The following is a 16,478-nucleotide window of genomic DNA, read 5'->3' on the forward strand; positions in this document are numbered from 1 at the left end:
ATTCCCCTGCAGTTATTACCATGTCCTCGGTTATTAAAGAGGGGAAAAGGAAGTAAGCAGGAAAGCAGTGGCAGGGGAAACGACTGGACAAGCTTTTGATGAGTTTTCAGAGATAAATATGTTGGGGGGGGGTAGGATTTGGTGGAGGAATTAAAATGTCAAAGCATGCTAAGCTGCTGTTCATGCAGAAAAAAATTCAACATGAGATAGAAAAGGACAGAGCAAATACTAATGAGAAGCTCCACAGACAAGTGGACTCTCGTGGTCCTCTGGCATGTTGGTCATGTTGCTGATCCATCAGGGATTGGCAGGCGGGCGGACGTGCGCGCACTCATGCTAGTACTTCACAGACTTCGACCCACTGGCATTCTGTTTTACAGCACTGTGAAAATGCCATCGAGGCCCTGCAGCAAAGAGCATGACGACAACCTGCATGTAACAATACCCATAAAATGCTGTTTTTTTTTTTTTTTTTTTTTTTAAATGCTCGGGCTGTGCGGCTCCTTCTTCTTGGCAGGATGTGAGTTTCACAGAGACGAGGTGAAGCCACGAATGTGTATCGTCAATGACAGTTTACTAAAGATGATATGAATCCGTTAAATAACACCAAAGGCACTTATCAAAGCTGTCAGTGTTTCTTTGCCAAGGCCCAGATTGGTCAGATCACTGATACATGCACAGTGTATCAGCAATACTTAAGTTGAAAACTGTGATTCTGCTTTGAAATTTGATTTTGTTGACATCTTTGGTACAAAGTGCTCATTGCTGGGATGTTGTGTTTTTTTTTTTACACTTCACTTCTCAGCGATCACCTGTCAATCAAAGCCTGCAGCCAGCACTTTGAGGATTTTTTTGAATTTTCTTTTTTTATTTTGACTTTATGTAGATGAGGTTCCTGCTCACTGTGGCTATTTCTGCTCATGCTACCTAGGAGATTTTTCCCATGAAAGATCTAGCTGACACTTGGACTTCAGAAGAGCATATTAAGCAAACGTGAACGCTTTCACTAGGCGGACGTTGAATCACTGTTAGAAAGCAGCAAAGTCGAAATGTGTTACCGTAAAATGAAAATGCCATAAACTGTTGTTTGAAATTGTTGCAGGGTTTGAAGTTTGTATCATTGTCTTTCTTTTTTTCCCTGCAGCTTCACTCTGATTCAGACAGAGGAGATGGAAGTGTGAGGTACGTCCTTACAGGGGAAGGAGCGGGGACCCTCTTTAAGATAGATGAGAAGTCGGGGGACATCCACGCCACTAAGAGGCTCGACAGAGAGGAGAAGGCCTACTACATTCTCCACGCCAAAGCAGTAAACCGCTTCACCAACGTGGCGTTGGAGGGCGAGTCTGAATTCATCATCAAGATCCACGACATCAACGACAACGAGCCGCGCTTCACCAAGGACCCGTACATGGCCAGAGTCCCTGAGATGTCTGACATTGGTAAGTAGCTGCTGAAAGTATCCCTCATATTTATATGAACTATACACGTCTGTGCAAAAACCAGGGATCATTGAGTAGAACAATCACTGTGTTGTACAACATTTGGTCTAATAAATGATTCTGTGTAAATTAAAACGCAAAGCAAAAGATGAGACTGAGCTGCTGCAGGTTTTGTTTGATCCAACAATAAAATGGGTGTTTGTTGCGCTGAAGGTTGGTCTTTGACCTTGCAAATAATGGTCCACATATTTTTCTTTTCATTGAATATTTCAATAGTTTATTCCATCAGTGTGGTTTCTGAAGATTGCGAAATGTGGCCGAAATTGATTTGATAGATTTTCCTCATTAAATTACATTATGATTTTACATAAATGTATTATATTGAGAGAAATGTTGTGATGGTGAGCCTTTACATCACATGTAGTCTTCATTCACCTTTAAGCATCTCTTTAGAAGATTCCTCCTGATTCTTTCCATATCCAAAGACAAATTTTGACAACTAATTTAGATTTTAGCACCTGAATAACTACAGTGCAGCACAGTGTACTCATGGGACATAGTTTTCTCCAAATTGAAATTGAAATTGAAACTTTACAATGCTCGCTTCCAAAGTGATTCCAGAGCTGTCTGGAAAAAATGAAATACTGGATAAGCAATGATATTAGACTGTTTTACAAAAGCGTAGTATATTTACTTTAACATACCGAGTAAGTTACATGACCAAATATTGAACGAGGCAGCATTTCAAGGCTGGAGTTATTGTTATTAGTAATGTGAGAAGCCTCAGTGGGATTTAGTTTGAGCCAGGTTTTCTCACTTCTGGAACCTGGAAGTCTGTATCCTCTTACTCCTCCCTTACAATCATTTCAGATAATAATTTACAATGCTGCTACCTCTTTAGCATCCCAATTTAATAAAAACACAGCAGATTAATTTCACTTGTAGGTAGTTTTGATTGCTAATTTCTCTATAATCAGCCTTTCTATTGCATAGATTTATTTATGTGATGTGACGTTTATTATACTTTTAACTTTGCTTGTTTCTACCTGACCACCTGTACAGGTGTTAAATGTGTCTTCATAAAGTAACTTAAACCTGAAATATGGAACTAAAGCTAGAACAAGACATCAACTCGCTCTTCCTTTCGCTGTCTTCTTTCGTTAGTTAGGTCTTAGTTTTAATCAAAATTGCAATAAAAAGAAGCCACAAAACGTAATATAGGAGAAATCATTTAACTTCTCTGGTTAGAGGGGCCACGCTAAAAAAAACTCTCTTTACACCACTTAGAGTGATTTTCTGAGAATCTGACTTCCCAAGAGGCCTCAACAGCATCTCTCCACATTTAGATATGTTTTGAAAGATACTTCTGCTAAAGAAAAAAAGTAAAAAAAGTTACATGCCATAGGTTTACACAGCAAACAAATTAAACTTTAACTCACCACTATAAGCCCTTACCTCATCACCAATTCCAATATTAGATTAACAGACAATCAATAACAATAATCAATAAATAACCCTGAGAAAACCATACATTTCAGCCGGTAAAAATTGTTAACCAGGTCTCGGAGTGTATACAACAGGCTAAGAGAACTGCATTTAGCATGGAAATCAGGATTTAAGTGTTTACACCAATGAAAGTGTGTCCATATGGGTGTGAGGAACTGGATTAAAAGGCATAGAGACATTCTAAAATGTTTTACTGGATCAATGGGACTTCATCAATCATAATAATGATGTCGACTCCACAATGAGGGCCCGACTAATTAAATGAGAAAGAGTAGAAGCTGTTTTATGACCAGAGAATAAACAAAGTAAAGCATCTCTGTGACAGTTACGGCGCTGGTGCAGATAATCTGTTAAATACAGTGATGTATCTTACTAAAGCGTATTTAACACAATCACCAGTATTGTCAAAAGCAAATAATTGCACATTCTATTTCTGTGTAGGCAAGGATCATTTGCTGCTTTTCGATTATCATTTGTTATTGCCATTCAGTATCAAATTAAAGTCTAATTCACCGTGTACTTTGGCTCCAACTCTTAATCTAAAAGTACCTACATGAATACAGATAAACAATACGAAAATCAGTACTCGGATGAAAAACGTGTAGTGATCCATTCTGCTGCTGCTGTGGCGCTTCGGGGACTGAGGGACATTGGTCTTGCGGCTCAGACATGTGACAGAGTTGTCACTTGGTTCAGCAACCCCATGAGAGAGGCCGGCACTTATCTAAGGGCGGCATCGGTGCCCATGGCAACAACCAAGGTGTGATGTCAGCGCATGGCAGAGCATGTGTTCACGAGTGACTGCGTCCAGACACTGGCCCTTTAAATGTGACATATACTTTGAGTTTTATTATGGTGTCTTCTGCCGGACTCTCGGTCAGCGACGACGTTGATGCTCCCAGCCTTTGACAACTGAATGATTACAGTCAAGGTAATTTAGTCCCCGTGCTCAAAAACCGTGATTATTCCTGACTTGTTTGTCAGAAAATTCTTTTCTCAAAAGCTTAAAGTTGACAATGAGATGGCTGATGTGGATCAGTGATATTTTCTAAAAGCTGCCATGTCAGAAAAGCCTCTGTCAGTCTAATTCCCTAGTTAAAGGTATTAGCGATCAAGGTTCGGTGAACTTGCTCAGGAATCCTCCCGAACTGTCACTTACACACAATCAGACAACCGTGGTCTTTCTCTCTCTGTCTTCCAACCCCATTCTTCGTCCATACCAATGACATTGATTTTAAAGGAGGGGGAAACTCCCCTCGCCCTCACACATCTCAGCTGACATCAAATTAGTAAAGTTTCATGGGGTCGTTATCCCATTGTATTGCACAATTCTATATTTATACCACTTTGCCATTAAATATTTCTACTCAATTAATTTTCTTCTGCATGTAATGAGGCAACACTTGGCCCCGCAAGGCGCCATTTGGGAGGTAGCACTTGGCTAACCGTTTCCCTTTGTTCTACTGAAATAGGGCTTCAGCCTCTCTGGAAGAGAAAATGGATCACAGTCGTTCGCCTGCTATCAGATATTTGGCTTCTTAGACACTTAGATCTGTGGATATACTAATAGGCTTCTTGGGGTTTGCAAAGAGCTGGTATTGGTGCTGCTTGTATACTTAGAAAGATATACTTAGAAAAATACATTAGGACTTATCGATTGCCCACAAAAATCAATGGTGTATAAGGGTATAAGTGGCTGAGGTACAAAGATTGGTTTGGGTAATGCAAACTGACAGAAATGATCACTCACATTGTGCATGATTAAAAAAGGAGCCGACACCTCATCAGAAGGTGCATCGGCTTAACCAATTATCCAGCGGGCAATTCTCAGCAGTATTGAAGACTTGATCTAAATCATTGTCATAATTCTTTTCATCCCAGGCACCTCAGTAATTCAGGTGACAGCCACGGACGCAGATGACTCCACGTACGGGAACAGCGCCAAAGTGGTGTACAGTATCCTGGAGGGGCAGCCGTACTTCTCTGTGGACCCCGATACAGGTCAGTGTCAAGTTGCATGTAAAGGCTCCCTGACTCTTTAATAATCCCTCACACATGCACTAAAACCTACAATAAATTCCTCTACTTGCAACGTGGATTAGCTTATTCATCTAAATGCTGTTATGGAAACGTCTGGAAGATCTGGGTGTTTTGTTAAGAGGCTACAGCTCAGCCAAACCAACTAATCCCGGCTGCAGACATTAAACATTCGTTATTGGTGTTAACATTTGTATCGGGATTGTCACAAATACAATTGATGTAGATTATTATCGACATTGCCCTTTAAAACAGAGAGTTTACAGCTTTCTGTGGTGCTTTTTGTAATCCTGCCCACGTTTTTTTGGTTGATTTCGTTCAGGCATAGGCAAAACAATCAAATGGCTAAAAGAAAAACCCAACAACCCCAAAAACACAACTCCTATCAATCCTGCTCACTACCAGAACAGAGAAAGTATTTCAACCAACAGCATTTCAACTGCTGGGAAACATCTGTGCACACATCTCCATTTGAAGTTATTTCTGCTTTCGATATTACATTTAGTATTTCTGTATGACTAAAGTTCTGAAAAGAAACTATAACACAATGGTGAAATTTACAGACATTTGAAAAACCAAGTTAACATAGTATTTGGAAATAGTTTCTTTAAGTTAAAGTTTTGCCATTTTTATATTTTCTGTTTTTGTGTGTGTGTGTCTGTGTTCTGCTATTCCCAGTTCAGATATGGTTAAATCTTTTAGCTCAAATGTGTCTAAAACGTAAAGGTTACTGTCAGTTTTTGATGTCAGACATGCAGACTTTTTGTGCACAGTCATCATTCTCAACGAAAACACTTTCACAAACCTCAGTGGAGCAGCATGCGGCCACGAAGTTTGCTGTCCTCCATCTTTCTTCAGTGGAAAGTTTCTTACCGTTGGGCTCTAACAGTATTACTGACGGAGCAGTCTCCACCTACATGTGTAACCCACAGATGAACACAACAAATTTACACCTTTCGTCTGGAGGTGGCCATTCTGGGAAATGTAACACATCGCTAACTGAAGCAGACATAGAGGAGGCAAGCTGAGCTTTACCAGGAAGAGGAAATTAAAACAATTTATCACAAAACAGCTTCTAGAATGCAGGAAATTTCCCTTTAACGGCACCAAAAATAACAACTCGTCGGCCTGACGGGCGGAGGGGGGATTTGTAGTAGAGAGTGACAAATCACCAACCCTAAAATCTAGCCCGCCCGCTAGTTTTAATCATTAATGTGCGCTTTGGAACACGTCCCGCTCGTGTCTTTTTTACTTAAACAAAAGGGGAAACAACAAAAGAAGCCATTTGCAGATTAGCGGAGGGATTAACAGTAATATGGTTTATCCTGCGTGGTATGTAAGCTGACATTCCCTCTTACACAAAGACATGCCTGGACATCACGTTATAAGCGGGATTTGTTTCTCCTCTCCTCCACTGTGCGTGTGTGTGTGTGTGTGTTGCAGTCATTAGGCGATAACAAAGGTAGCAGAGATATAGGGTGAGCTGTGTTCCAAAGCCGCTTCCTTTCCTGCACCGCGCGACCTCGTCTTAACAGTTTGTTGTCCACGAGATGCATCGTTACGGCTGCACATTGTTAAGAGGAAATTGCATTGCGTCTGCGTTTCGTTGTATGCATGTGAGAAAGAAAGAGCAAGTTGGAGGAGAAGTCGGACCTTTTGAGCAGCGTAGGCCAGGCTGATCTGAGCCCGAGTGATGCGCCACGTCAAGCCTCTTCCTTATTGTTTGATATGCAATGAATCCTCTATTCAGACTCGATGTGCGGAAGTTTGTCAGAGCAGTTTATTTAGGGTGAAATTTATTTTTTTCATCTTTATTCACACTCACACTCCACCGTGTCTTCCTGTCTCTCTCCCCCACCCCCACACGATCCTCCACCTGCTTCTCTTTTATGAGGCTTCACATTTAAACGTGTAACAGCAGACAGGATTTTAGACCGGCTCTGATGGGAGATGGAGCGCACCTTTTGAATACGCTGCCAATTAACGCTTCACTCGCTCTCTGTCCTGACTCCAAACTTGGAGCTCTATCGCGTCAGAGCAGAGAAGTAAGCAAGTGCACGGCACTTGAAAGGCTCAACATTACCAGCCTTAATTCCAAAGAGAAGATAAGTGATGCCGAACACATTTGGATGTGAATGCTACACTTGGAAAATTAAAGCAATATGCTGTGGTTTGGGTAGATTGGCCCTTTGGTCCCCTCGCCGGTTAAATCACGAGAACACAGGCTCTAAAGCGTTCTCCTGGGGGGCCACTGAAGTCTGGGCTGCACACACTAAGCAAGAGCACTGACCTTGAGTAATAAAATGATCTTAGTGCTTTAATTATCTGGCCTGTAGATGCTTAAAAAATTGAAATATCATTACTTCTACACGGCTGATGCAGGCTCATTTTTAGAAATGTCTCCGTTGGGAATAGTGATGTTTGGCTACACACAGCTCACCTGGAAACCGTTTTACTTTTATGTCATTTTCAGAGTTCGGAAGTTGACTCATCACTGATCTCATGAGGTGTACATGGTTCTTACTAACATGGTAATTACTAACATATAATAGCTGCACTGACTTTGGCACATTGCGTTTGTGCTGCAGCTATGAACTTATTTTTCATTAAGTGAATCATCTGATGTCCTCAATGAGTCGGTGTCTGACAATGTAAAACAAAGAAAAGCCACAGAGCTGATTTGTATGAAACTACATTAATGCTATCAGTCTAGTTGCCAGTTATTGTTGTGTATAGTGGATAATCTACTAATTGTTCCAGCACTAAACTGTGTTCGGGTTGCGACTTGTTTACTGTTGTTATATGTGTCAGTCCCTCTAGGAATTCGCCATGTTGTGAGAGCAACAATTAATTTAAAGAATCCCCTGGGAATTCTGCACGACCTTGAAATCGAAACTTCATAAAAACAGCCCAACGTGCATCGCATGGTTTTGGGAAACCCGTCACATAATCAGACATTTTAGTCTGCAACCATCATAACAAAGCTTGCAAGTTCTTGCATCATGAATGAATTATGAAAAAACGGGCTCATTGAGCACAAATAGCCTGCATCTATTTTTGAACATTCTGTTTCTGTTTCCGGTCATTTTATGCCTGTTTTATATGTTTTGTATCTTTCTTGGTGGCAATTTTGCATTTCGTTTGGTTAGTTTAAGGTCATTCAACATGTTTGATGGAATTTTGCATACTGTACATACATTTCCTATCAACTTCTTCTCCATAAACAATTCTTTGAAATACAGGATTTGTGTTGTTTTAGTGTAAAGATGAATGTATTGTAATCTAGAGTTAAACTAAATAATATAATGAATGATCTTCAAAACTGATCATTTAAGGTCAACGGTTTCGATTTTTTTATACAGATGTTTGCGGAGTGTTGCCATCGTACTTTAATCAGAAAGGAGCAGGTTTAAACTGACGTGTGGTCAGATATTCTGTTCCCAAGTTTGCTGCTCCAAAGCCAACGCTTTTGGGAGCGTTTGAAGGGTCAACGAGGCCACGAGGTCCACTTGTGCGGAGCACTTAAAATGCTTTCAGTGATAGAAAGTGAAGAGAAAAATGGACAAATGAGGAGCTGAATATGGAGCAGATTCCCTGCAGCAAATAAAGTGTTTTTCTATTCTTTTGTTTTGTTTGTTTGTTTTCACGATGTCACCAACTTTTTAATTACTGTATTTTTGAATGTAATGAAAATAACAAGTGAGTCTTTTGGCTCCACAGATTGCCAAGCCCTTTAACTAAACCGTTAGATCTTTCTCTCTTTCTCCTCAGGCCTGATCAAGACAGCCCTGCCTGGCATGGACAGAGAGGTCAAAGAAAACTACCAGGTTGTGATCCAGGCTAAAGACATGGCCGGGCAGATGGGCGGCCTTTCAGGCACCACGACGGTCAGCATCACCCTCTCCGACGTGAACGACAACCCGCCACGCTTCACCAAGAGTGAGCACAGCCTTCTGGAAACGCACACACTCAGAATGACCAATCCTCAGTCAGTTCATGGAAACCACTTGTCAGTGTGAGCCGGTGCCAGACAGGCAGCCCCCATCTGGTGTCAGTTTCAAAATGAATTTGGATTATTGCAGGGAGCTCTGGGTTTTTGTGTGACTACAGCGGACCTCTTAAAGGCAGCGAATAATTAAATATAGAGCCATATGACAGAGTGAAGGGTCCTGCAAAGTGCATCAGATCAGCCCTGTAATCCCCACTAAACGAAGAGAGTACATTCACTGGGTTTTATCTCCACTGCTCTTCCTCTCTTTGTCTATCTCCCTCTATTAAGTCTTTCTTTTGCTGCCTTTTAGTCTATAAAGCCAATGTTCTCAATTTAGTGCTCCAGCTCTCCTTGGTGCATGTTTCTGTCTTTTTTTTTTTTTTTTCCACCGTCTCGCTCATCAATCATCAGCCCTTTCTTACTCTCTTTCAGCCCCACACGTTGTCTCCCTTTCTTCTCTCAAACACCCCCCCACCTCTCCCGCTGCCTGTCTCACTTCCTCTCGTGTAACGGTGACGGCAGCCAGATCAGGTTGACAGATTACCGGTGCCGCTGTGTTTCCCCTCTATAACAGGAACTGTACAGTGGAAGACGCGTGCGCACAGGCGACCGCACAACCGCAGAACCCCAGCTGAGCCCCCCATTTATCACCACTTCCTACCCACCAGCTTTGGGCAGGAGGGAGGGAGGGAGGGCAGGGCGGAGGGGAGACGGACAGCGTCATCTCAGTTGCACCAGCGATGAATGAACAGTGAGAGGAGGGAAATGGATACGACAGAGATGGAGGAGGTGACAGGAGGGGAAGATAGAGGAAGAGTAAGGGAGGAGAACAGAGAGACAGCCTGTGATGGAGGAAGGGTGGGGGGTTAGACAGACACAGATTGAAAGAGGGAGAAAGAGGAAGAGATATTGTAATGGGACACCCAGAGGAGGTAGAGTGTCAGGAAGCGATATCATTGTTGTCTGCCAGAGTGATGCCTCTTCTTTTCCACCCAATGCTAAATACCTGTTAGCCTAGGGAAGCCTTCACATGGTGCGTCGCTTTCTGTGTGTGTGTGTGTGTCAGCGTCACTGAGACCTGCCGACTCAGGCGTTGCCAAAACAGTGTCAGCATGTTTTATTAGTGTGTCAGTGCTGTTTGTCTCCGCAGGCTGTGTGTATATCACACCCGCTCCCTCCCGCCGTCCAGCTATTTATTTAAGCATACGAGATGCAGCCGAGGCCACTGCGGCCGACAGGCTCACATCAATTTACCCACCCAGAACCCGGAAATCATGTTTCAAAAAAAAAAAAAGAAAAAAGGAAGAAGCAATTAATTTATGTTAAACAAATTGGCCCGGAATTTATGTTACATCCTAAACTTGGAGTTGTGTGTCAATACTGCTTGTAGCAAATTAAGTGAAAGGCCAAATGTCTGTTTTTGGAAATGAAAAATGTTTTACCGCATATGAAATGTCTGCTTCACAGCTGATCTACAAATGTTGCAGCACTAAATCTCCCACTCAGCTTCTGCTTTTCACAGACTCTGCCTCTCTGGCTGGCTCTTACATTGCTGCTCTCTGATTGGCTCTGACTTACTCTTTCCCCCTGACCTGCTCTCATGAATTCTTGCTCTGTGACTCACCCACTTACAGACTTTCTTTTTTTCGCTAACAGGGTCACACAAAAAAAAAATACTAGGTTAACACACTCGTTGGGTGTCAGGGGTGTTGTTTTTCTGCATCCTCAGAGTTTTTGTAAATTAATCTCAGGGTGCATTTTATGGCACTGATGCTTCTCGATTTCAATAGAAGCATTGGTTCACCTATTTTATAAATGACATGTTTGTGAGAAAAATAGAGATGGACATGCGATGGAAGATAAAGGAAAAGAAACCGTGATCCTCACGACCCTGCTCACACGCTCAATCTCTGATTTGCTGACACTCATAAGCCTTTTTTTTTAAAGATCTTGACAATGTCGCTCTGATTGACCCGTTCTTTTCATCAAACCACAGAGACAAAATCATTTCTCTTCTGCAGCTCTGTATGAATTCAGAGTGCCCGAGACCAAGGAGCTTGGGTCTGAGGTGGGGGTGATCCGGGCCATGGATGCAGACATAGGGGAGAACGCAGAGATGGACTACAGGATCATCGGGAGCGACGGGCCCGGGATGTTTGATATCGTCGCCAACAGGAGCACGCAGGAGGGTGTGATTTTGCTGAGGAAGGTGAGAAACTTCCTGTTGGTGTTAGGGCCCAAAGGCTCGTTCCCCACACACTTAACATCTTCAATTTGATCGTGTCACTAAAAGATTGAGACATCTGGGTTAATGAAAGTATCAAAATGCTTATAACAGCTATCACAACGTCAGCGAACCTCACGAGCAACAGTGAGCACTTTGTAAACCCTGGGTTTTACCTATCAGGCTGCCCTAAAGCCGGGATTGGATGATCCGAGTGGCTGCTGGTAAACACACACAAAAACAGTGTTTTCATTGTGTGTTTTCTGGGGAAAAGTGGAAAAAAACTATAATTATCATTATATTCCCAATAAAAGCTCGTCTCTTGTTAGTTTCACGCATGTCTGATGGAACAGATATGCTTCTATTTTCGCTGATATAACGGTCCTCACAGGCTGCATAACAGCTCGTGTTTCACGCGCACTCAGTACTGTGCCTGAACGAATCCCTTGTAGACGACAGATGACTGTAGCTGCTGCTGCTCTTCTGCTTAATGTGCTGCTTTTGCAATGCATTTTGTCAAAGCCTGCCAACAACGACGAAGAAATAAAAGACATCATCTTATAATTCTTACGATTTCAGTCATGGGAGCAGATGTAGAAAGGATGGCTTTTCCCACACATACTCTCTTTGCAGAAATACAGCCCAGATGACATTAGTTGCGTGTCCCACAAGCAGGTCATCTTATCAATTTAAATGTAGAAAAACATTGTGCAATTATGTTAGCACAGCTGAAACCATGTATGTGTTCTTGGAAAACAAGGGGCTTTCTAAATGTCAGACATTTAAACTGTAGTTTATGTGGAAGCGTTGAGCGGGAATGTTTAATCAATGTGGGGAGAAAGTGTTTAGAACCCAGATTTTTAGAGGCAGTGTGAATAAAATGATAAGGAGATGAGAAGCATAATCTTTTATTACACCATTGTGTCTGAAGGTGTGTTGTCAGTATTCCCGATCATCGTGTTATTGTTACATCCAGCCAGTGTGATCAAAGGGCGAAATCACAGAGAAGATTGTAAGAAGCAACTTAACCTGTAAAACTGCTCCTTCTCTTTTGCCGTCTGGTCTTCATGTTGGCAGGTCTAATGACTGGTGGAGCTTAAAGGCCTTTTGTGGGAATGAGCTTCATGAAAAGAGGAACATCGTATGTGCATCTGCAACCTAACAGGAAAAAAAAGCACATTCAAACAGTGTTTCTGCCAGTTTTACACATCTGTCCTTTGGTTGATTAAATGACACCAGTGGCTACTAGAAGTTCTTGTGTTGTACAGCTTCTCCTGCCATGAACAACTGTGATTTGATTTCATCCTGTGTATATAGCACAAGCATGATTGGGTTACTAAACAGGCCTACCAGGGGTCCACGGGCCTCTGAAGTTACTGTTCATGTTTCTTATTTGAAGAAGCTGAAAGAAAGACACAAAATTACTTCAAAGTGACGTGTAATAATCCCAAAAAGCTGATAAACAACTCAGCAACGATAACGTAAAACTCCTCAAAAGAGGCACTAACTGACCAAAAGCAGCGTCACATCATAAAATTGACCTCAGACATCAATGACCAATACACAATGTCAAGTTTCTTCCTCCTAATAAAAGCCACCGTGTGTTTTACCAGTCGAATTCTTTAAACTTAAAACTAGCAGAAGGAGAAAATGTGTATTAACACAAACCTAATCCAGCTCTGACTTGGCATAAAGAGCGTTGGCGCTAAACAGCGAGGCCGATGGCAAACGGCAACTCTGAGCCTCGTTCATGCATCGCATCCTTTGAATCCCTCCGTGAAGGCGATTTGAATCCTGTGCAGAAATGGGCGATGCCACCAACTAACAAGAAAATCTATTACAGTACACAAGAGGTAATTACAGAATGTAAATATCGAGCGGCCGCTGCAAAGGAAAATGAAAAAATGAGGTTTGATTTCATGAATGATGTATGGACGGTTTCCTTTTAGGAAATAAATAGAACAGCACCATGTTAGGTCTCTGTCAGTAAAACTCATAGGGATTTTCTGTCATTTTTTAGATTGATATAAATAGATGCAGCAAATAGTGTCCGTTTCCGTTTCCGTGTTTGTTTCTTCATTAGGAACCTGTGACCTCATTCTGTCCACCGAAGCCATCGCACACAAGCGACTCCTTTTAAACAAGCGGAGGGGAAAAACACGATGAACTGCATCCAATAAAGAAGATGTGATAGAAGCTTTTTATTTCCATACGCTCTCACGGCCAGAAGATGGACAGTAGATTTATTAGAGTTCAGCTCATTCCTGCCCACACTCCCTGTACTTGTGTTTTTGAGTGAGGTTCATTTTTCCTCTCAGCTGAGACCAAAGCAGAAATATTGATGCCCAGTATGGATCGCAACATTCAGCGGTGGTGGTGCTGTGGTCTGTTTCTGATGTATTCAACAGAATCTGGCAGTTGCCTTATCAAGCGGCCTCTCTGCAGAATTCGATCGATGGCTTCCATCATGCCATCATTAAGTGGAAGATGACATAATTGCCTTTTGTAGCCGCGGCGGTGCTGTAGTGACTGTGGGGAGCAGGTGGATTGTGTGTGTGTCTGCATGGGTGGGGGGTGGGGTGGGGTGGGGAGTGAGAGAACATGCCCTAATTCTGAAGCTGCTAATTAAATGGGTTTGTCAAGTGGGAGTGTGTCCCACCTCTGCTCATATTGGCCCTTCAAAGCAACATATTCAATTTACGTGCCCCCCCTCCCCCCTCAGCCCCTTGTGCCTTATAACAACAAAAAGAAAAAGGAAAAAAGCAAAATCAATGAGTCATGTTGTTATTCATGTCTTGAGAAAACTGCTCGCTCCATCTGTTTTCGAGCTTTCAGTGGCCATTTTCAGTGATCACGAACCAAAGCATCTTTTCATATGGACAGTAGGCAGCGTGCAAGGAGCACCAGAGTGCACAGTTACAGAAAATACTGCATAGTCATGCGGCAAGCGTGTAAGCCACTTAATATCCACAAATGATAGGACGCGTAAGAGTAGGTGCCTGGTTACAGAGGATCATACACAAATGATATCAAAGCAAACAAATGGGGAAAATTAAAGGCTGCATCGCTACAGAGAAAGGTCTAGTGTGGTCTGAGTGACTGGAAACAGCCACAAAACCAGGCTTGTTAAACCTTTAGTCGTAAATTCCAAAGTTAAAAAATGTGTGTGCCATTGTGTTTCTTATTTCCTTTAATGCTTTGTCATTATCATCTATTGAACGTGAAAAAATACCTAAAATATAAAAATAGAAGTAGTACGGAGCAGCAGTCCTTCAACAGAACATACCCATCATTTTCTAATCATCCTCGTGAATAGATGAAAATTTGGAAATGTGAACGGCCTTGGTGCAACTGTACGAATCACAATAGCGGATTTTTTTCCATCATAAAGTCATATGCCTGACGCACCAAACCACAATATTTTCTCAGTGGCGTACACACTAATCGGATACACTGATCTCTTCATTTAACAAAAACTACAACCAAAATGAACAGATGTCAGCAGGCAAGCACTAAGAGACGGCGTTGATTGATTGTTTGGTAGCATGTGAAAACAGGATCAGGAAATCACGTTGGAAATATCGGAGGAGATGATTGAAAGCGTGTCACTGTCTGTGTCTGTCTAAACAAAAAAACGGTACTTTGCATTCATACCCCAAATAAAGATTTAGGGAATGTATATGCTGTATGACTCGAAGCATTTTAAGACAGGATCCAAGTTTTAATGAGTCCTGTTCTCGTGAATGAATCCAGGCATGTTGTCATATTAGCTTTCCACCATATGCCACACGAGTTGCATCAGTTAGACAAAGGTCTTTGCATGTCCAAAAGAGCACAGTTCAGACGTGTGCTGTAGCACACGTGTGTCCATCAACAGTCTTGTTAGTGTCCTTGAACAAGACACCGCGTCCCCTCCCAGGCACTCATTAGAAGATGCTCTGGAAAAGATTGTCAGTTTAATGAATAAAATCCCAATTTGACCTGAAATTAAATGTGGCAGGATGCTCTGAATGGAGATTAGTTTTCCTGAAAATCAACAGCAGAACGTGCAGCTGCATACAAATGTTTAGTGGTAAATACTAAGAGAGAGAAGTTATGATTAAAGCCAAGAAACAAACCGTCACTGAGAGATAATAGAACACAAAGAAACATGTAAAGTTACAGTGTGTTTTCTCTCTCTCGCTCCCTCTGTTTGGCAGAACCTGGACTTTGAGAAGAAACGTCAGTACAGTCTCCGCGTGCAGGTGGAAAACGTCCACATCAACCCGCGCTTCTTCAACATGGGCCCCTTCAGGGACGAGGCCACCATCAAGATCATCGTGGAGGATGTGGACGAGCCGCCGGTGTTTGAGCGCGCCAGCTACGTGATGGAGGTCAAAGAAGACGCGGCGAGGAACACCGTCATCGGCTCTGTCAGCGCTTCTGATCCCGACGACAAAAGCAGCCTCGTCAGGTACGACACGAGATCACATGGCAACAGACCCTAAAACGGGGAACGTTTCTGTCAGATCATTAAAAGCGATGTCTTTTATTTTGCAGCTAACTTTTAAGAAAATGATGTTGCTATAGACACTTAAATGTGCTTCAATGCGGCCACGTGCTTTCGTTAATGTGCTCAATCTACAGGTCAACAAAAGGCCAAAAACTAGGATCTGAAATGTGTGAAACACGTACAGCTGTAACCAGAGAGCTTTTACTGTGTCCCCTCACGTTGCCTTTTGCCTCGGCCAAAGACCACAGCCGCCGCCATGTAGGTTCTGCACTGAAAGCACTAAAGGCCCACGACCTCGAATCTAAAAACTGAAAACAAAGCAAAGTTTTTTTGCTCGCCGTGGAGAAATGGTACCACAGGCATCATCAGCCATTGAGCTCTTTTCTTTGGGCCCTGATTCATTAAGTAGAACAGGCCAATCAGAGTAGTGCTAACAGTGTGCAACCCCCAGCCCCGTCTCACTCCCGAGATGTTAAAAAGCGCCGCTTTGTCGAGACCTTCTGGATTACATGCTGACACTGAAGGTACCCATTCGCGTCGGGGATTGACGCTCAGCGTAGAAAACCCCGGCGGGTCGATACTTTCAGCCAAAATCAATTATGTAATATAAGAGCAGAAAAAGTCTCCTGGGGAGGTGGACGGGGTGGTGGTTGGTGCAACAGGACACGGGAGCCCGGTGTTTAACTCAAGTTAAACTGGGAGACGTTGTTTGCTTTATTGATGATTGTTTAAGGAAGCATGTTAGTGCCATTGTCATGTTGTGTTTTTATGTAATTTGTCTTCTAACTT

The 16,478-nt window shown here is 42.5% G+C and overlaps 1 protein-coding gene across 2 annotated transcripts in view; it reads left to right on the plus strand.

The window, feature by feature from the left end:
* The window catches only part of LOC137104526 (cadherin-6-like), a 58,824-nt gene that overhangs the window by 30,437 nt on the left and 11,909 nt on the right, over positions 1-16,478 (plus strand). Inside the window, exons 3-7 of one of the 2 annotated variants that reach the window (XM_067485829.1) lie at positions 1,145-1,439; positions 4,827-4,946; positions 8,754-8,921; positions 10,995-11,182; positions 15,397-15,650. In XM_067485829.1, coding sequence (XP_067341930.1) covers positions 1,145-1,439; positions 4,827-4,946; positions 8,754-8,921; positions 10,995-11,182; positions 15,397-15,650 — 1,025 coding nt within the window. Of the gene's footprint in view, positions 1-1,144; positions 1,440-4,826; positions 4,947-8,753; positions 8,922-10,969; positions 11,183-15,396; positions 15,651-16,478 lie in introns of those variants that run through there. The other variant, XM_067485830.1, reaches the window with a different exon arrangement.

The sequence above is a fragment of the Channa argus genome, chromosome 19, assembly GCF_033026475.1.
Source record: "Channa argus isolate prfri chromosome 19, Channa argus male v1.0, whole genome shotgun sequence".
NCBI lineage: Eukaryota > Metazoa > Chordata > Actinopteri > Anabantiformes > Channidae > Channa > Channa argus.